Genomic DNA, 22,641 nt, shown 5'->3' on the forward strand with positions numbered 1-22,641 from the left:
TGGTCTCAGATTAGGTAGCTAAAACCTGGTGACAGATTCACTTTAAAAGGAACACCAATATTGGAATTGTATTGTGTAGATTTTTATTTAAAGTCATTTTCTATTTTCATCCATCAACTTGCATTTAAACATTATATTTACAGTTGACTTTAAAATCATAAAGCGCATACAGAGCAATCTCTATTTATTATTGGGCTCAACAATCTGTATAGGTCGAATATAAATTTTTTTTTTTATCTGAGCACGCTTGGGTGTTCTGAGTATCTGGGAGTGCTCGTATATTATGATTTGCGGCTGTTAGACAGCCTGAGCACATGTGGGGATTCCCTAACAAACAGGCAATCCCCACATGTATTAAGCTGTCTAACAGCCACAATTCCTGCAGCCGCAGGGACTCGAACATAATACAGGAGCACGCCCAGATGTTCAGATAACATCCGAGTGTGCTCAGATAAGAGGTTTCCCAAGCACGTTTGCTCATCACTAATGGCTTCCTCTTTCTTTTTACACTATATATATATATGTAAACATGGTCTTGTTAACCATAAGGACATGACTCTCATGAAGATGTCCACATAGAAAAAATGAAAGACCATGCACCTTTGGAAAACAAAACTACTCACATGATGAAAATGAAAAATGGCGCCACATATGATGAGTAGAGTGGCACAGTAAAGAAAATCAACTAGATAACATAAATGAAATATTAATGCCAAGTGACAGGTCTTCTTTAGGCCAGGTACCCGGATCCTCCATCCCAGGGTTTGACTACTTGGCTTCTGGATTTGTACTCAACAGAGGATAGCATTTCCTGTGGCAACATGTGGCTGCATCGCTGATGCATGCTGATGCAGAAAGCGGGCTGGCTGGCTGATCATATTCTTTATTATTGGAGAATGGAGATGGATTAACTATTGAAATATATATCCGGCCCCTCTACACACTTCTTCAGTCACATGACAACACAGGAAAACTGTCCTCTGCTGAGTATAGGACCGATAGCCAGGCAGCCAGCACTCAAGATAAAGTTGAACCTCGAAAATCAGCCCCCTACCTAGTTTAATATAACTTTCAGTTACATTACTACAAATCCTATAAAAAGTACCCCAATAGTCAAGAGTCCAGTACAAAACACAATTTTGATTTGAAACAAACAAATACATAGAAACAAATTAAAAGGAGAAGTAATGCTGAGAATTAGTCATCAAGTAAATATTATTAAATATTACAATCTGTCACAGAACAATCCAAAATAACTCATTCAATTAACTACTCCTTTTAATTAGTTTTTATGTAGTTGATTATTTCAATAAAAATTGTGTTTTGTACTGGACTCTTGTCTATGGGAGTATTTCTTGTAGGATTTGTTGCTAGTTTATACTCCATGTTACACATTTGACCATACAGTATGTTGGTTTCCCAGTTATATAACTATTTTCATATAATTTACAAAGATTATTTTCAATGTAATAACCCTTTAAACGCATGACATACTTCATTGGAATACTCACTTTAAAATGTCCTAGAAACTACATTTTTGTAAAAAGGATTGTCCAGGACTGAAAATGAGATTGGTTGGGGATGGACACCTGGCTACCCTATCAATGATCTGATATTTGTTTTTGGCAGTGGCTACAGCAAAGTATCGTAGTAGGGAAAAAAAACACAGAACCCCTGAGTATTGCAGTACTCAGCAGCGGCCAAGGCATGGGGATACGGTGCTCTTCCCAGTATATTGCTTATATGTAGCCATTGTCAGAGAATATCAGCTGAAGAGTAGATGTAGAAAATTCTTCTATCTCCTACTTATGATCTATCCATTAAAACAATATGTCTTTCCCTTAATCTCTATGTAAGCACAGATCCTGAAATCTGAAATTATGATCTTTCAACACCAAGCAGAAAAGTGGATCGTTTTGAAACATTTATATTTGTTTGATATTGTTTCCTTAAACCTAAACATATGTGTTGCCAATTGCCTTGTGCATAAAGCAGAAGTGGGAACAAGTTAGTGGAGCTGATTGAAGAATGATTGGGAGACCTTGAGAAGGTTACGGAGAATGAACGCAGTCCTCATAGTTCAAAGCTTTACTGGGGACATTGAGGACAAATGTGAAAACACAGACGGCGATAAGAATGCAAGGCAGCACATGAACCAGCAAAGTGGCACAAGGAAATTTGTAAGTCATTGGCTAGATTCCAAATGAAGTCAAGGCGCCGTACTAGTATAATGTTATAATTGCGTGCACTTTGATACAACCGTTACATTTTTTCCCTCCATGTTCTAACATGTCTCTTCACTTTAGGATATAAAAATTGTAAGTGACTGCTATTAGCATGGACATTATAGTGAAACTTGTCGCCATAACAAGTCTTACTTTCCTTAATAAAAGTGGCTTAAGTCCCATTTATATGCACAGAGTATAAATACCATATGAATCAGTTGGAACATTGTACTCCATCTAAAGATATAGACCGTGGTATTTGTTCAGAAAGTATCAGGGAAATATAATGTCTCATTAGAGTGTTTCAATGACCTTTCAATGGCTTTGCAAACTGGATTAATAGACAGCTGTAGCGTGCTATATTGCCACTATATTAACTGGATGCAATTACAGTGTTCCAACATGTTGACTGCTTTAAAGTCGAATGAAAGCAACTTAAAATTCTCCAATGTTCTTGAGGTTTACTTAGTTCTCTAAAACATAACATGAATCTGTAGAATATAGAACATAAAGCAAACCAATATAAGCAACTAAAAGACTGATAATGATGCTGCAATATCTTCCAAAATATCACAAGTCGGGTATATTACACTGCAAGAATTTTGTTAGACTGTGACCATTGCCAATATAGTAAACTGAGTTACAATTGTTAAAATGTGAGCCTGCAGCAACAATATGTACTACGAAGACAAGGTGATTCAGCAGAGAATATCTATCAGATTGTTCATGGTAGCTCTTCATAGGATTTCCATGGACAGATTCTGCACTAGTTATTCTGCTTAATAGGTCCCAAGGCATCCTTCACCCTTTAACCCCTACACATGGATCTGGACTTAGATATGGTCTCCTGTGTCATGTCTGGAAGTGGCTGTTGGCCAATGGAGCTGGAAAAGGGAGGGGGTCCTACAAACCAGGTCAAAACCAGAGAGGACAGAAAAATAAATCAGAATCATCAGGCACAGCAAAGATCAAAATAATCCAAGGTCAGCACCTGAGTATAACACACAGGATTAAGGTGACAGTGGCATAAAGACAGAACCAGGGTCAAGTTTAACCTTTAACTCGCAACTAGCATGTCACTGGGTTTAAATAGGGAAGGACCTGCCCATGGATTCCTGGAGAGAGCTAATGAAATCTGAAAAAAAAGCTCATTGATAAAACACAGGATGATTGTCAGACGGGACCACAAGTACCAGCTACAGTATACTCTAACAGAAACTCAAAAGCGTCGCCCAGCAGCATCCACAGTGTTAGTGTGGTACTGCCTAGGGACAGTAGGAGCATTTTGAGATACAGATGAGGCACTGATAATATCACTAGTACAGCACTCCAATGCTTTGATGACTATTAAGTCACCAGCACAAAGAATGAACTAGCAGCTCAACATCACATTCTTACTTTCAGGGCAGCCCCACTTTCATGTATAGTTAGATCTGTGGCAGGGTCGGCATTAGGGAGAAGGCAAACTGGGCAATTACCCAAGGCCACAACTTGGTTTGGGGCGCTCCAGTATTTACAGCAGAAACTAGAGTCATGATATAAGTTCTGCATTATCAGTGTAGTTTGCAATGTTGAGACTGCTTCAGGACCTATGGTGACATCATGGTAATGTGATGGAATGTCATCACAAGTCCTGTACAATGCAGGAGTCTAGAAGAACTGGAGAGTCCTGTAGAGTGTCTGAATGTATGTGTGTGTGTATCATATATTGTGCGTGTCATGCATTGTGAGTGTGATGCGTTGTATTTGTGTATGTGTGCATGGGTGTATCCACTGAGGGGCAGGGGAGGCAGCGGCCCCCCCTAGAAGCAGGGGCAAGCACCTATCATGAGGAGGCCACCGATCACCACCTGTCTGAGTAGGTAACGGTAATGGTTGTCTCAGGAAGCGCTGGCGGTAAGCAGAGGGCAAGGCACCAGGGCGGCATGATGCATTGGCAGAGCGGAGGGCACCCACAGCTGCTAGTAGGAGCTTTAATCCCGGCCTCAGTGTCTGCCGGCCGCTCTGCACTGCAGATCAGCAAGGTGGGAACTGGAGTCAGTGATGACATCATCACTGAGTGCCCTAAGTCCTGCAGTGCGGCACTGGCACAAAAGCTGGGGAGATTTCTGGAGCTGCTAGGAGAGAAGACGAAGTAAAAAAATGAAAATACTTGTTAAATCAGACAGTGACCTGATGGGAGATAATGTGGGGAGCTGTTGTATATGATGTGGGACTGGAAGCCCTATGGAGGCTGCATGGGAGCCCTATGGGGGACTGTATATGAGATTGACTCTCATGGGGGGCTGTATATGATATGGGAGCCCTTTGGGGGCTGTATATGATGTGGGAGCCCTATGGGGAGGCTGTATATGATATAGGAGCCCTATGGGGCTGCATATGATATGGCAGCCATATGGGGAGTCTGTATATGATATAGGAGCCCTATGGGGAGGATGTATATGATATGGGAGACCTATGGGGGGCTGTATATGATATAGTAGCCCTATGGGAAGGCTGTATATGATATGGGAGCCCTATGGGGGGCTGTATATAATATAGGAGCCCTATGGGGAGGCTGTATATGATATGGGAGCCCTATGGGTGCTGTATATGATATAGGAGCCCTATGGGGAGGCTGTATATGATATGGGAGCCCTATGGTTGGCTGTATGTGATATGGGAACCCTATGAGGAGGCTATATATGATATAGGAGCCCTATGGGGAGGCTGTATATGATATGGGAGACCTATGGGGGGCTGTATATGATATAGTAGCCCTATGGGAAGGCTGTATATGATATGGGAGCCCTATGGGGGGCTGTATGTGATATGGGAGCCCTATGAGGAGGCTGTATATGATATAGGAGCCCTGTGGGGAGGCTGTATATGATATGGGAGCCCTATGGGGGGGCTGTATATTATATAGGAGCCCTACGGGGAGGCTGTATATGATATGGGAGCCCTTTGAGGGGCTGTATATGATGTGGGAGTCCTATGGGGGCTGCATATGATATGGGAGCCCTATGGGGAGGCTGTATATGAAAAGGGAGCCCTATGGGGAGGCTGTATATGATACAGGAGCCCTATGGGGAGGCTGTATATGATATGGGAGCCCTATGGGGGCTGTATATGATATAGAAGCCCTATGGGGAGGCTGTATATGATATGGGAGCCCTATGGGGGGCTGTATATGATTTGGGAGCCCTTTGGGGGGCTGTATATGATATGGGAGCCCTATGGGGGCTGCATATGATATGGGAGCCCTATGGGGAGGCTGTATATGTTATGGGAGCCCTATAGGGAGGCTGTATATGATATAGGAGCCCTATGGAGAGGCTGTATATGATATGGGAGCCCTATGGGGAGGCTGTATATGTTATGGGAGCCCTATAGGGAGGCTGTATATGATATAGGAGCCCTATGGGGAGGCTGTATATGATATGGGAGCCCTTTGGGGGGCTGTATATGATATGGGAGCCCTATGGGGGCTGCATATGATATGGGAAGCCTTATAAGCAAAAAAATAATATTATTATTATTCCTGTGCTTTATACTTACCTTGCAGCACTCCCCCGATGACCACCGGTGTCTTCTGATCCTGCACCAGGCCACAGTGAGCGCGGGCTCTAGGACCCGGAAGCACCATGTGACCGGTGATGTCGCCCAGTCACATGGTGCTGTTTAAGTTCCTGTGCTAGGTCCTACGGTGCAGGGATGATGAGCGATCACCGTGTGAACCCCGCGAGGTGAGTAAAAAGCACAGAAAGAAAGGGCAAAAAGAATTGACATGGTCATTCTTTTTGCGAACGCACTTTGCAGTGCAAAGCGCATCTGCAAAAAGACGGACCATGTGAAAGGCATTTCAGAAAAAGCCATTGATTTTGCTGGGATGCATTACGGAGCTGCGTTTCACTGCATTTACACTGTGCTAACTAGAGCTGCATAAATGCAGAAATACGAAGCATGTGAGCGCACCTGTTTCTTTGAAACAATTAGTCATTCAAATTTATTCCAGTTATAATGTTTTAGTTTACCTTCTTATTTACATTTAGAAGACATCGAGGCTGCCTAAATGGATATAAGAAACTGGTTCTAAAAAGGTAAGTTAAGTCATTTCTTATACGAATTTGATTATGGTGAGGAAACATATTGCCCAAATCCTTGATGTCATCAAGAAGGATCAACAAAAAATTGAGCATGTTTCTGAATAATTACTTAAAATAATCACATGATATCGCAGAGAAAGTTGGGGTTGAGTTATCAGTACCATGAATTGCTCAAAAGCAAATACACAGAAGTAATCCACCATCTGAGACTGCAATTGAATACTGGAGATGGTCGTTGATCATCCCTTATCTTGACTCCCTAACTTTATCTTTGAATGTTAGATTCTCACACGAAAATACACCTGCTTTTGCCTTATCCTATCTTCTTCATTCATACATGCTAAAAATGGCTTCAAAAGATTTGGAAAAAAATGCAAAGTCTTTAATGGAGTTTTATGGATTGGGTGATATCGCTGCAGAATTAGATTTGTGGTATAATCTGTGGTAAAAGAAGGATTTAGCAGAAGACAAATTAAAGTACATTGAAGTGGCTGTACTTTTGGAGGAAGCTAATATTTTTTTCCCTACAATAAGGCATGCACTCTTCATTTTAAGAGCTTTCCCATCCACAACTGCTACTGTTTTTCAGTACCCTTCGAAGGGTAAAGACCTGGCTCAGAAGTACAATGGGTGAGGACAGACTGACTAGGTTGTGTTTGATGAGCGTCCATCAGAAATTCTTCAAGGAAAATCAGGACTGGATTGAAACAAAAGTTTTGAACAAGTTTTCTTCAAACCCAAGAAAAATTATATTAGTATAAGACATGTAATTAGAATAAATATCTAATTTTGTTTGCAAGCAAATAATTGTAATAACTAATAAAAGCACTGCTATAATTTCATATCATTTTCTTAAAATTTTGGTTTCATTCATCTTTTGTGTTCTAAAATTTTACAACCTGAATGAACATGGCTTGCCCTCCCTAGTTTTGATCCTGGGTACGTCCATGTATGTGTGTGTCATGCATTGTGTGTGTGTGTGTGTAAACGAGAGCTCACAGGTATAAACATGTCGGTAGTGATGAGCCAATATACTCGTTACTCGAGATTTCCCGAGCACGCTCGGGTGTCCTCCAAGTATTTTTTAGTGCTCGGAGATTTAGTTTTCATCGCCTCAGCTGAATTATTTACAGCTACTAGCCAGGCTAAGTACATGTGGGGGTTGCCTGGTTGCTAGGGAATCCCCACATGCAATCAAGCTGGCTAGTAGCTGTAAATCATCCCGCTGTGGTGAAAAAACTAAATCTCTGAGCACTAAAAAATACTCAGAGGACACCCGAGCGTGCTTGGGAAATCTCGAGTAACGAGTATGTTTGCTCATCACTATATGTTCACAATTGCCCAACGAATGAGCAAAATGCTGCTCATTCATAGGGTAATAGGGTTGCTTATGCCGGAACAAAAATAATCATTCTCTGCAGCCAATTGCCCAGTATAAACTGAAGATATGCAACTGATAGCATGATACTGTTTGGGGGACAGAATGATCTTCTTGTTATCATTCTGTGCCCATAACTCTTCGTCAGTGTAAATAGACCAGTAAATAAGCACCAAGCGAATTGAAAATTGTTGATATTATTTATCAGCCTGAACTCAGCACACGTAAATGCATTCTAAATGTTTGTGTAAAAAAGAGGAATACTCCAGCAATGAAAAGTAAGTATAAAACTTCACTTTTATAACAGTGATTTAAAAAATTCAGACATATTACAGAGGTTAGGGCGGTTTTACCATGACTAATGCTTGAACGCCGTACCGCATCTGTCTGCCCTAACCTCTGTGATAGGTCAGTCACAATTTTTTAAATCAATATAATAAAAGTGAAATGTTATACTTAATATTTTTTGTATGTGCCTCTACCCATATCAGGGCGGCTCTGTGCAAGGACTCCATTCCCACCAGGGTGCAGAGCAATGAAAGTGGTGAACTGACTTTTTTTTAGCTAAATGTTTGTGTGTGATGATGCAATATGTTAGAATTTGGGGAAACACTTTACTTTTTGATTAGGGTCCCACTTTGTCTAAAACCAGCGCTGAATTGAGAACAGCATGGTATAGGATCAGAGTAACTGATCAGATTGATATACATTTTTATGGAAAATTTTTAGTAAAACCTGCATTTTATTCATTGAAATCCCGGGTGTTTGTATGCACGTCAGTCAAGTTCTACTCAGTGATTGACATCTATCTCTGTATGAACAATCATACAGGGAAGGATGTCAATCACTAAATAGGACTGCTCACTTTTCACATATGCATACTAACATCAGGAAGTTTAATGAATAAAATGTCGATTTTACTGAAATTTTGCCCACAAAAATGTATAGCAACCTGAACAGCTCCTCGTGCTCTATAACATCCTGCCTATACAGTAGATCAGATACCATTTTCAACATGAAAGGTTACCTTTAAGAAAAATAGTAAAAAGTAAATGCATAGTATTTGTGACCCTAAAAGGGTTATCCATTAATGTAATAAAATGGCCCTGTCACATAATTAAAACAGAGCCCATCTTAGTCATGTGTCATGATCGGCTGCAGTCTGAAGGAACACTGCTTGTGACCTGTGTGTCAATTGACAGGAGATGCATCGAAAGCACACTTGCCTCCAAGAGCTGATGAAGGAGAAGTTTGTGAAAGAATAGGAAATATACTGTATATTTTTGGCCAACTGAGCATACAGTATTATTTCTCCTTTTGTCAAACGATTCTACACTTTCTGCTCACGCGAGGTACAGTGGCATGTAAAAGTTTGGGCACCCCTGTTCAATATTACTGTTATCTAAACAGTTAAACAAGTTGAAAATGAAATTACCAAATTTTTGTCTAAGCACACCAAGGACAAAACTTCAGACCTGTACAAGGCTGGGATGGGCTACAGGACAATAGGCAAGAAGCTTGGTGAGACGACGACAACTGTTGGCACAATTATTAGAAAATGTAAGAAACACAAGATAACTGGCAATCTTTCTAGGTTTGAGGCTTCATGCAACATGCAAGATCTCATCTCGTGGGGAAAGGATTATTCTGAGAAAGATCAGGAATCAGCGCAGAACTACATGGGAGGACCTGCTCAATGACCTAAGAGCTGGGACCACTGTCTCCAACATTACTGTTAGTAACACACTACGCCATCATGGATTAAATCCTGCAGGTCATGCAAGGACCCCCTGCTCACACCAGCACATGTCCAGGACCATTTGAAGTTCACTAATGACCATCTGAATGATCCAGAAGAGGTATGGGAGAAGGTCATGTGGTCAGATGAGGCCAAAATAGAACTTTTTGGTTTCAACGGAACGCGCAGTGTTTGGAGGAAGAAGGATGAGTACAACCTCAAGAACACCATCCCAACCGTGAAGCATGGTGGAGGAAACATCATACTTTGGGGGTGCTTTTGTGCAAAGAGAACAGGACAACTACACTGTATTAAAGGGAGGATGAATGGGGTCCTGTATTGCGAGATTTTGGCCAACAACCTCCTTGCCTCGGTAAGAGTGCTGAAGATGGGTTGTGGCTGGGTGTGCCTACGATAAAAATTACAGACCCCTCCATTCTTTGTATGTAAGAAATCTTGCAAAATTGGCAGTGTATAAAATACTTATTTCCCAACTTTATATATAATTAGTGATGAGCGAGTATACTCGTTGCTCGGGTTTTCCCAAGCATGCTCGGGTGCTCTCTGAGTATTTGTTATTGCTCGGAGATATAATTTTCATCACCTCAGCAGCCTGATTTACAACTGCTGGACAGGCTGAATACATGTGGGAATTCCCTAACAAACAGGCATTCCTCACATGTATTCAGCGTATCTGGCAGCTGTAAATCATGCAACTGAGGTGATAAAAACTATATCTCTGAGCAATAACAAATACTCAGAGATCACCCGAGCATGCTCGGGAAAACCTGAGCAACGAGTATACTCGCTCATCACTATATATAATGTAATTTTTTTCATTTTAAAAATTACAATAAAGAAAAAGGGCCGAAGCAATGATCATCATTACGAAAGGCCAGGTGATGCAAATTTCCCAGCTTTATAAAAACCCAGCCTCCTCTAACCTTATGACAAAAAACAGCAACCATGGCTTTTTCTAAACAGCTGCCTATCACTCTGAAAATGAAAATGATGGTTGCCCAAAAAGTAGGAGAAGGCTATAAGAAGATAGCAAAGCGTTTTCAATTTGAACTTTCATCAGTTCGAAATGTAAATAAGAAATAGAAATTAACAAAAACTGTGGAGGTCAAGATAAGGTCTGGAAGACCAAGTAAAGTTTCAGTGAGAGCTGCTCATAGGATTGCTAGAGAGGTAAATGTGAACCCAATGCTTGACTGCAAAAGACCATCAGAAAGATTTAGCAGACTCTGGAGTTGTGGTACATAGTTCTACTGTTCATAGACACCTGCACAAATATGGCCTTCATGGAGGAGTCATCAGAAGAAAACCCCTCCTGCACCCTCACCATAAAATTCAGCAACAGAAGTATGCAAAAATATCTCAACAAAAGTCTGGTGCATTTTGGAAACAAATCCTGTGTACTGATGAAGTTAAGATAGAACTCTTTGGCCTCAATAATCAAAGGTATGTGTGGAGAAAAAAAGGCACATGATTGTAGGAAAAGAACATCTCGCCAGCCATTAATCATAGGGTGGATAAATCATGCTTTGAGATTGTGTTGCAGCCAATGGCATGGGAAACATTTTGTGGGTAGAGGGAGGAATGGATTCAATGAAATTTCAACAAATTCTTAATGCAAACTTACCATCTGTAAGAAAGCTGAAGTTGAAAAAAAGATGGAATCTACAAATGGATAAACATCCTAAACCAATGTCAAAACCCACAATAGCCTGCCTCAGAAAGTGTAAGCTGAAGGTTTTACAATGGCCCTCACAGTCCCTTGATCAGAACATCATTGTAAATCTGTGGCTATACCTTAAAATAGAAATGCTTGCAAGACGACCCAGAAATCTCACAGAACATGAAGAATGGATGAAAATCCATCAAACAAGAATTGAAAGACTCTTAGATGGCTACAAAAATGCTTACAAGCTGTGATATTTGCAAAAGGATGTGCTGCTAGGTACTAACCATGCAGGGTGCCCAAAGTTTTGCATCAGCCCATTTTCCTTATTGTAATTTGTAAAATGTGAAAAATAACTATATATTTGTTTTTGGCCTAAGGACAAAGGAAATGTGTCATCTTTAACTTTAGGCCATTTAGAGATCATCTTCAACTTGCTTAACCCCTTCAAGCCGCAGCCATTTTTCATTTTTACATTTGTTTTTCACTCCCCTTCTTCTCAGAGCCATAACTTTTTTACTTTTCCATATAGCCATGTGAGGGCTTGTTTTTTGTTGGATGTGTTGTAGTTTTGAATGATACGATTGGTTTTACCATATTGTATACTGGAAAATGGGAAAATAATTCCAAGTGCAGTGAAATTGCAAAAAAAGAGCAATTCCACAACTGTTTTTTGGATTATTTTTTTTACCATGTTCACCATATGCTGGGTGATGGCTTATTTTTTATGTGCCCAGCTGAAGTTTTTATTTATACCATTTTGGTGTAGATACGATCTTTTGATTTCCCGTAATTGCATTTTAATGCAATATTGCGGAGACCTAAAAAAGGTAATTCTGTCATTTTGACTTTTTTTCGCTACGCCTTTTATTGGTCCTATTAATTCTTTTTACATATTGATAGATCGGGTGATTCTGAACGCGACGATACCAAATATGTGTATTTTTTTTTTTTTTTTAGTTTTATTTTGAATGGGCCAAATAGGTGGAGGATTTTAACTTTTTATTTTTTTATATTTTAAAAAACTTTTTTTTACTTTTTGTCATCTGGCAATGACAACCACAGGGGTCTGCTGCAGATCCCAGGTTGTCATGCCAACACATCGGCAACCTGCGGTCATGTGACACTGATGGGGGCGGGATTAGTGACGCGATTCTGTCGCGATCACATTGAATGCCACTGTCAGCAATGGACAGCGCCATTTAACAGGTTAACAGCCGCGGGTGGATTGTGATTCCACCCGCGGCTATTAGGAGCACATGTCAGCTGTTCAAAACAACTGACATGCCAAGAAAGATGTGGGCTCAGTGCCGGAGCTCACATCAAAGGGAGAGGCACGACATGCGCTGTACATTTATGGCTCAGTGCTGGAGCCCACATCAAAGGGGAGACACAAGAAGGGTTAATTGTTCACAGTAACAGTAATTTTGACCAGGAGTGCCCAAAATTTAACATGCCACTATATTTATGTTTACAATGCAACTCGTGTCATTGAGACACAGGTCTTGGGAGCAGTGTTTCTTCAGACTGCACCCTATCCGGACATGTGAGGTGCATAGACAGCCATTTCAATTATGCTATCTGAGCCATTTACATGATTTATTAATCAACATTATGTCAAATCTTCAGAAATATGTTGAAGACGTGGGTAAAGTTAAACTTACTTTTTAGTATGCAAATCATAGTAAGGGCATAAAATTCTGACTAATCTTTTCATCTATGCTAAATTATAGTATTAAAAGGGTTGTCTTCTTTCCTAAAATCCCAGTCCCTGGGTGCAGTTTGTTATGAAAAAAATAAATTACGCAAATCTGGGAACTCTGCGATCACGAAGTTCAGTAATTGGCTGCCAAGCTGTCGAAGTAACCTCAGTGCTGGTGCTAATATCATTTACCGGGTTTCAGCATTTGAGACTCAGTGGTGTAATCCAGGATTGTGAGTAAAGTGAAATATTTATCATATCAAAATATGCCTGGGAACTGGGATTTTCTGAAAGAGGATAACCCCTTTAAAATAAGAAACACTTGATACACATTTGCATGTAAACGTGTGGGCACCCCTGGTCAAAATTACTGTTATTGTGAACATTTACGCAAGTTGAGATTAAATAATCTGCTAAAATAGTATGTTGTGAAATGGGTAGAGATGGGTGGACACGTAGATATTTGTGTCTGTCAGGTTTGGCCGAATTTTATAAAAAGCTTGGTTAGGGTACCAGAACAGTACCCACACTTGGTCCCGAAACTGGGCCCCATTCAAATGAATAGGGGGGGGCTGAAAATCCTGCGGTTTCCATGCTGTCATCTGAATGACAGCGCAGGAAACACCAGCTCTGATTAGTGGTAACTTTACTGATGTTACCGCCCATCACAGGGCTGCTGTTTCCACATTGTCACACAGAGGACAGCGTGTGAGCTAGCAACTGTGACAGGGGGTGAAAAGGTTACCACTGGTCAGGCGTTGGCTGATGACTACTATTCTCATGAGCATACGCCTGGTCTCACTGATTCTCATTTGCGCATGATAACACGAGAAGCAATACAATGAAACTGAAAGGACAGCTGCCCTCTTAAAAAAAACAAAACTCTCAGCACTAATTGTGCTTTCTGGACTGTACGACATTGAGGCTAACCACGTCAGTGACACAAAACTCCCATCAAGGACCTGTCCCATTGCCATTTTACACTTGCCATCTCCATCTGTAGCTTGTTAAAAAAGTAGAAATTGTACAAAACCTTCTCAGAATATTTCTATATATCAGCACCCATCAGAGTGTGTATGGTAGCATGCAGGGGTACAAAGACTCCATTCTAGGGAGTCAAATATTCTCCGTGCTTTGGTCTACTGACTTTCTGCAGCTTCTTGTGGGTCAATGCTAAATTCACACTTGCTCTTTAATGTACTGCTGAATCCATTACACAATGGGTAACACTGGTACCCACTGGTACCCAATGGTTGGGGATCTGTCAGGTTACTTTGGGTTGTCTATTGTGTTGATGTGAAAATAAGTAATGCAGTGCTGATCTTTCCATTAAATATAAAATATAGTCAAATTTGATAGTAAGAAAAACAACAAAGGCTCTTACAGTAGTGACAGCAACCATACCTTTTTAGCAACAAATTATCAATATAACAGAGGAAGTACTAGACATTATAATTATATGCAAAGGAGGAGTTTACATTTGCTCTCCCTATTATGCTCAGGATGCTGACAGAAACCTTACAGGCTGCTGGAGAAGTCATCAAATTTGAATAATGTTGCAGAAAATGCCTGAAACCTCCGGTAAGTCAGTGATACCGCATTTTCTGTGCCTCGGGATCCCCATTTGAGAAAGCAGGCAATGGGCAGGTAACAGACTTGAATGGGAGGGGCTGTTAAGGTGGGGCATTGTTTTCGATGCAAATTGCCAACACTGTAAAGCATTGATTTCTTGGATGACAGCTAGGGTATTAGTTTAGTTTGTTTAGTACATATTAGACCGGAAGGACTAAGAAGGCTTTATCAATGAAAACTACATGAAAAATAAACTAATTATCAGTAACAGTGCAACGTTCATTGTTCTAAGGCTTTTTATAGGGATTGTCCAGAACTTTGCTTAGTTTTTTTTGCATGTGGCTAAAAGCAGTCAGTTGCCCTACCTGCCTGTTCTACCTAGCAATGACTTCTGCCAGCCCAGAGCAGAAACAGGCCGCACTTGCCGGTGATTCTCCTTTTTCCAGTGATGTCATGGCCACAGTGCAGCGTCTTCACTTCAGCTCTGCCCTACCGAATGGATCACTGCCGATGCCATGCCGATTGACAATTAGACAGAAAGAGCCGGCTGTCACTCAGCATGATGTCAGCATTAACACCATATTACAAGAGCAGACCATAAGAGGAAGTGTTGCTGTGCTGAGATATGATCTGGCTCATTTCTTTGGTTTTGCTGTTGTTTCTTGTACTTTGTACAAAGAGGGACATGGCCACGATTTCTGAGATTGGTATTTTATCTATATAGCATCCCATGGACAGCTGACTGAACAGTCGGGTGCCTCTCCTGCTCTGGTGTTATTCACATTTAGGTTGGCTGCCACAGGGTAAGGTACTAGAGACTGGATAGGACCATCCCGACTAGGTACACCTTGTTGCGGTGGAATTATTTTTTCTCTTTTTGATCAAAATAGTGTTAACCTTATGAACCTTATGTTACTTACATGTATCATTACTCTTTACTTACTGTAGGATTTATGTTCATTTTGCTTTGTTTTTTCTTGGGTTTTGCCTGTTGATGTTGAAGTGAGGTCAAATGAAGCCGAAGAGTAACAACCTGGATCACAGACCGCAGAGATCGTCGCTGGGCAAAATCAGGTAGTTAACAACTACCTGCAAGTTCTTAGCCCCATATGAAAAAATAAGCAAAGTCACAGAGAACGTTTTAAGAAATATAAGCTGAGCTCCTATTGGTTGCTACGGACAACAAGGACTAGTTTTCCTGTTTTAATAAATGAGGCCTATGTTCACACATTTCTATCACGGCAAACTTGACAGATCCAATGTATGCTGCAAAAAGATGTTATTCCCAGAAAATGACAACATTCAGGCTGAGACGAAGCTGTCACATCAATTACATACAGTATTTAACTCTTCACATACAGTATTTTACTATACAATATAATCCAGTCATTGTACTGACAGAAAATTAACAAAATGGTGGTGCCGATAACGACTGTCACCACCCAACACATTCACGTGTGGGGCAATCTGACAACCTGCCTTGTCTTGGGCATCAGTATGTCACAATGGACAGTGCTGACATGAGAATATATGTCAGAGGGGCCTGTAAAGCAAAATACCCCAGTCATTCTGGCAGAAGGCAGCTGAATACATTTTATATGACACATTAATGAGATCCCACATATCACATCGTAAGAGCTACAGCTGTCATTAAAATATGTCACTGTGTGTACATATAGCCCTCTGCCCCTCTGTAAGTGTAACCTTTTCCTGTCACAGTTGAACGTGGCTCCCTCTTTAGCATTTTTCTATTTTTATCTAATAAATATATACAGATTGGATAAATTTGCCATAACCTGACAATATGCAAGCTTCGAGTTTTCCTGGCAATGTGACTTTTAACTACTCGTGCCAAAACTGGAAAAGCTGCCGTGCACTGCAGATTTAGATTTTGCTGCAGATGCATAGTGTATAAGCGAGGAAATAATCAAAACAATACAAAAATGTAAGTCACAAATAATGCTGGTTATAGAACATGGGCATCAGCGCAGTATCAGTATCATGCAGCCGTTCCGTACGTTAGGATATTAATACATCTCCTATCTCTAGAGTGAAGGACACTGCAGTAACATTAAATGGATGTGATCAAAGAGAGAGAACAAGATTTTCCCACACATCAGTGATACCTTACTGCAGAAATGGAAACCCAGGGTCACTTTATTAGGAGCAGCAAACATTGCAGAATCAGAATACAAATGCAAACTTAGCAAAAGTTAAAGAGAAAAAAAAAAGAAGGTTGGATGGGGCGAAAGTCAATGCAGCATAATATGAGCCAGGGAGATGGGAAGAATCAAACAGCAAACATATTGTATATCACGTAGAAGCCAGAAATGAAATCTACATGCCCACTTATAGCGTAGACTTACCGTGGACTTGAATGATCCTGTCATGGTGCAGTGTGGAGTTCCTGGCATGATGATCAGCCCAACAGAAGGAGATTAGCACCAGGAAAAGTACCTTCTTCATCTTCGGATACTAAATGGATCTCCCTTCACTGAAAATGCATAACATAGAAAGAGGCTTGTGAAAACTGCTGCTCCTGCTGCCGAACTTGTTACAGCATTACCATCAATGGGAAAATGCCTGACAACATTGCTGGTCCTGTTCTGCACTACAGAAGTTACAGCAACTGATAGGAAACAAGGTAAATGTGTCAACAGCCATATGGTGGCCTTACACTTTACACTATAGAGAAGGGCCGTAGCCAATTAACTTGAATTATTGCAAGGAAATTACATTAATTCTTACTTATTTATACGTGATAGAACAGCTAGATTGATTTTGTTGAAATAAATAATTTATAGTTGGACGGGTCAATGAGATATAAAATAGCTATTAATTATTTGAATCATTTGCACCATCCGATTTAACCTGATATGTACCGTAGTGTGAAATCATGTTTTTTTTTACGGCGTGGTAGTACTATATGCTACCACTGCAGTCGTAGAGATTGATTCTCAATTCCCAGCTACCTAGAATGCTGACACGTATATTTAACGTGTATGGGAAATCGCTGCATTCAGCCTCTGCAGAGAGGACCTTATGGCTAGTCGGCACATTAATTAGTTAAAAGGGGTTAATAATGGTAAAGAAGGAAAATGTAACTAATAGAATGTATGACGGAGGATGTAAAATGTCAACTTACTAGAGATTAAAGGGCGATTTGTAACAAGGTTTGCATATATTTGTGGGATGAAATAAAATACCACATAGATAATAAAATACATGAAATGAATAATATAAACTAAAATATATATATATATTTTCCTTTTATTTATGACAGAAAGGATTTATCAGCTCTTGAGATACCAGAAGGTGTAATCTAATTTTTACCTTGTTTACATGCATACAACATAGAAAAACTTTTGTATGAAACAAAAAATGATCACAGAATTATTTAGAACATTTAATTTAATCTTTGGGGTGAGTAGAGATGAATCAGATTTTTTATGCAATTATCTACATGATAAACGGATTATCCTGCAAAAACATCACTTGCTATCAATGTTCATAGGTAATATCTTGCTGATCAGTTATGGTCCGACTGCTGGGATACGCACCCACTAGGAGAATGGGGAATTTTTATCTCCAACAGAACACTTTTATCCCCATTACAATATGGAATGACAGATCAGATGCCCAAGCGCCATTCTATTTATTCTCTATGAAGCCACCAGAAAAAGCAAAGTGTAGCACTTGACAGCTCCATAGGGAAAAAATGGATTAGAGGTTGGACACGAGTCATTCTAAAGCAGGGGTGGGGAACCTCAGACGCCAGGGCCATTTACGGCCCTTGATGACCTTTTATCAGGCCCCTGAGCAGATTCTCAGGGACCACATTCTTGGGCAAGGAGCTGTATTTTGATTGCTACAAGCTCAATAATTTCTTCTTGCTCTGTTAGCACACACACGCAGTGTTCACTACTGAACATTGAAGGGCCTGCAATGAAAGATTACATCCTGAAATCAGTGCCAGAGTTAGGATGTACTTTGTGGGCGGAGTTTGTACAGCCCCCGAAGGATGGTGTAAATATCCAAATGGCCCTTAGATTAGTCACCCCTGTTCTAAAGGGTATAAAAGTGCCCCATTCTGATGATCAGTGAGGGTCCCAGTAGTTATATTTCCACCAATCAACAAGTTATCTCCTATCCTGTGGTTAGGAGACAGCTTGCTTTCACAGAGTAACTCTTATAAGTTCTAATATACCAAGATTGAGCTTTCCATTGGAGAATTACTTTGGGAGCATTTACGTGTCCTTCCAAGTCTTTATGCCACAATATTGGCAAACTGTGAATTTCTCCGAATAGGGTGCCATTGTAAAAAGTATACCAATGGCCCTGATTCATGATTTGCATTTTTTTTTTGTCTTGTCTTTGTTTTTGTGCTAGAGGAATTTGCATCAAATTCAATAAAAAGGCACATAATGTTGATAAATTCGTGCAAATTAAAAGATGATTATATTTTTGGGCTCGTATGCTTTAAAGAACCTTCTTAAGATTTTAAGTGATGCATAACCATGCAAAAAATAATTTTGTACTCCAGTAATGTAACGAAATACAATTGCGTTAAAATTCTGGTGACTTTTCCAAAAGTCATAAATGAGGAAATAGGCTAAAACATCTGGGTAAACCAATACCATGTTCATAATGACGAACAAAAAATAGATGAAATCATGTACAGTTACCCTGCATAGATATGAAAATGAAATAATGAATAAGGTGCAAATAAAAAAGTCACTGTTAGAACCGTTTTTGCTCCAGAAAACAGGAAGAAAATCAATAATAAATCAGTACCTATGCTGTATGTGTTTTTCCAGTATGACTTTGTATTGAATAGTGTAGCTGATACAGTAATTCCATACAGAAAAAATTAAACAGGTAACCTGATGCACACCCTATAACGTATATAGTAATTGCCAAAGCACCCTTTAATACAATATGCAATTAAAGGGGTTGTCTGGGTCTTTAACATTGATGGCCTAACCGTAGGATAGATTATCAATATCTATTTGGTGGGTGTGTGACACTTGGCAGCTCCGCAACTGAGCAGTTCCAGCAGCCACTGACAATGAGAACAATTGATCAGCAGGGGTGCTGAGTGTAGCACCCCCACCAATCAGACATTGATGACCTATCCTAAGGAAATATTGAACAAATTTTACCACCATCATGAAGCACAATATGTCACAAAAACATTCTCAGAATCAGTGGGATCCATTGAAGCGTTCCAGAGTTATAACCTCATAAAGTGACAGAGGTCAGAATTGTAAAAATTGGCCTGGTCATTAACGTACAAACCACCTTGAGGGGTTAATTGGTTAATAATGGAATATTGCTACTATTTTGGTTAACTTTGCATAAGTTTTCACCACCATTAACTAATAATTTAAGCGGACTAGAAATCATAATGAGAAATCGAAATTAAATTAATGGCCCTGTGTCATCGCAATACATTTTACTTATATATTCATGTTTATGAAAAAAAGTCAAAAAGTAAATATGAACCACAGTTTATGCCGTATAAATTAAAATCTTCTGTAATTTTCAGTGTAATGACACAAGGCATTTCACAAAATGTATAAATTGTGAAAGACTGCATATGAAAGTTATTCGAAAATTACCCTAGAATTATGACAGACCAACCAAACCACATGCTAAATTAATGTATACCACAGACCTCAAAAATGTTTAAATCTAGACCCCAAAAATGAATGCTGTGCCCTTATGTTGATTTAGTGCTGAATGTAGAGCTGACAAACCTTTTTGGGCACAATTAGAATCTGTATGAAGTGCGCTGTACAGTACATAGTTCATTATCATGTCTGCATGGATAGAATATGCAGGATGTAGATGTAGATCTGGATATACTGTATATCCTATATGTATAGTTTATATAGACCTAAATGTATATATGTAAATAAACAGGTGAAAAAAAATTGGAACTTCCTCTACTTACAGGATCGTAAGGACTTTTATCTCTTCAATGAAATAAATAATATATAAAAATATCTTCAAACCACAGAGTCCCCCAGTAAATATACAGTGAAAATCTACCATACACAATTGCACCTACAAAATACCTGGTAGACAAACACTATTAAATGCATTAAACAATACATGCTTCACCCACAATGCCACAGAAATACTGCATAACTTAAAACATTTAAAATAATAATAATATTTTGTATTACTATAACGTAGTGCCAATTTATTCCACAGCACTTTACATTTTAGAGGAGAATTGTACAGAAAATAAAAACTTTATAGAATAAGCATAACTCAGGTACCAAAAGGAGTGCGTGCCCTTCTCACAAGCTTACAATCTATGAGCAAATAGGGGAGACATGAAAGGTAAATGGTAAAAAGTGCTTATATTGTACAGTACAGTCATCAATATATTAAATAGTGTATTCACATAACGTTGCATGAACCGGTTCCCAGACAGTATCTGTACAAGTACAGACACAATACAGAGGGCTTTTAAGTGCATGGAGGGTGTGTGAACAGATGCTACGAGGGTCCTGATTTGGAAGAAAATTTTGTATGGGAAAAATGGGTATGGTTAGATAAGTGAGGTGGGGCTATAGGCCAGTTTAAAGAAATGCATTTTTAGGCCACACTTAAAACTGTGGGTATTGGGAATTAAATTGTCCTGGATAGTGCATTCCAGAGAATTGGCACAGCATGCGAAAAGTCTTGGAGACAGGTGTGGGGTTTTCAGATTATTGAAGAGGTTACTCTTAGGTCATTAGCAGAATGGATGGCACGGGTTGGGTGGTAAACTGAAACGAGGAAGTAGATGTAGGGTGGTGCTGAACTATGGAGCATTTTGGGGGTGAGTGATAAGTTTATATTGGACTCTGTAGCAGATGGGCAACCAATGACTGGCACAACAGGGTAGAGGCATGAGTGTAGCAGTTGGAAGAGAATATAATCCTGGCTGCTGCATTCAGGATGGATTGGAGAGGGGAGAGTTTAGTAAGAGAGATGGAGTAGAGAGTTACAATAGTCCAGACAAGCATGAGAAAAAGCAATAGTAAGAGTTTTTGCAGAGTCAAAGTTAAGAAAAGATTGAATTCTAGAGATGTTTTTGAGGTGGTGAAGGTGACATGAGAAAGCGACTTATCAGATGTAGGGGGTGAATGAAAAATCGGAGTCAAATATGACCCCAAGACAGCGGGCATATTGCAGGGGAGTAATGGTAGAGCCACACACGGAAATCCCAATATCGGGCACAGGTTAATGGAGGGAGGGAACTCAAGGAGTTTAGTTTTTGACAGATTCAGATTTAAATAGAGGGAGGACAAAATATTAGAGAGAGAGGAAAGACAATTACTGATATTCATTAGTAGGGTTGAGCGAAACGGGTCGTTCATTTTCAAAAGTCGCCGACTTTTGGCTAAGTCGGCGTCTCATGAAACCCGATCCGACCCCTGTGCTTGTCGGCCATGCGGTACGCGACTTTCGTGCCAAAGTCGCGTTTCAATGATGCGAAAAGCGCCATTTCTTAGCCAATGAAGGTGAACGCAGAGTGTGGGCAGCGTGATGACATAGGTCCTGGTCCCCACCATCTTAGAGAAGGGCATTGCAGTGATTGGCTTGCTGTCTGCGGCGTCACAGGGGCTATAAAGGGGCGTTCCCGCCGACCGCCATCTTACTGCTGCTGATCTGAGCTTAGGGAGAGGTTGCTGCCGCTTCGTCAGAAGCAGGGATAGCGTTAGGCAGGGTCCACTAACCACCAAACCGCTTGTGCTGTAGCGATTTCCACTGTCCAACACCACCTTCGGTGTGCAGGGACAGTGGAAGCTATTTTTTTTTTTTTCCCTCAGCGCTGTAGCTCATTGGGCTGCCCTAGAAGGCTCCGTGATAGCTGTATTGCTGTGTGTACGCCACTGTGCAAACCAACTGCTTTTTTCAAAGCACATATCCTCTTGTTCCTTCCTTTCTGCACAGCTATCTTTTTTGTTTGTCCACACTTTTTATTTAATTTGTGCATCAGTCCACTCCTATTGCTGCCTGCCATACCTGGCTTACATTACTGCAGGGAGATAGTAATTGTAGGACAGTCCCTGTTTTTTTTTTTTTTTTGTGGAAGATTAAGATTGGCATTTCTGCTACAGTGCCATCCCTGTGTGTGCCATCTCTCACTGAGTGGGCCATAGAAAGCCTATTTATTTTTTTCCTTGATTTGTGTTCTAAAATCTACCTCAACACAAAAACACTACATCAATCAGTGGGAGAAAAATATTGGCCT

The 22,641-nt window shown here is 40.2% G+C and overlaps 1 protein-coding gene across 2 annotated transcripts in view; it reads right to left on the bottom strand.

The window, feature by feature from the left end:
- The window catches only part of HAPLN1 (hyaluronan and proteoglycan link protein 1), a 256,807-nt gene that overhangs the window by 92,891 nt on the left and 141,275 nt on the right, over positions 1-22,641 (bottom strand). The window contains exons 1-2 of one of the 2 annotated variants that reach the window (XM_077288672.1): positions 17,270-17,315; positions 16,754-16,881 (exon numbers count right to left, since the gene is read on the bottom strand). In XM_077288672.1, the coding sequence (XP_077144787.1) occupies positions 16,754-16,853 (100 nt within the window). In that variant the 5' untranslated portion in view covers positions 16,854-16,881; positions 17,270-17,315. Of the gene's footprint in view, positions 1-16,753; positions 16,882-17,269; positions 17,316-22,641 lie in introns of those variants that run through there. The other variant, XM_077288661.1, reaches the window with a different exon arrangement.

This window comes from Ranitomeya variabilis, chromosome 1, assembly GCF_051348905.1.
Source record: "Ranitomeya variabilis isolate aRanVar5 chromosome 1, aRanVar5.hap1, whole genome shotgun sequence".
Taxonomy (NCBI): domain Eukaryota; kingdom Metazoa; phylum Chordata; class Amphibia; order Anura; family Dendrobatidae; genus Ranitomeya; species Ranitomeya variabilis.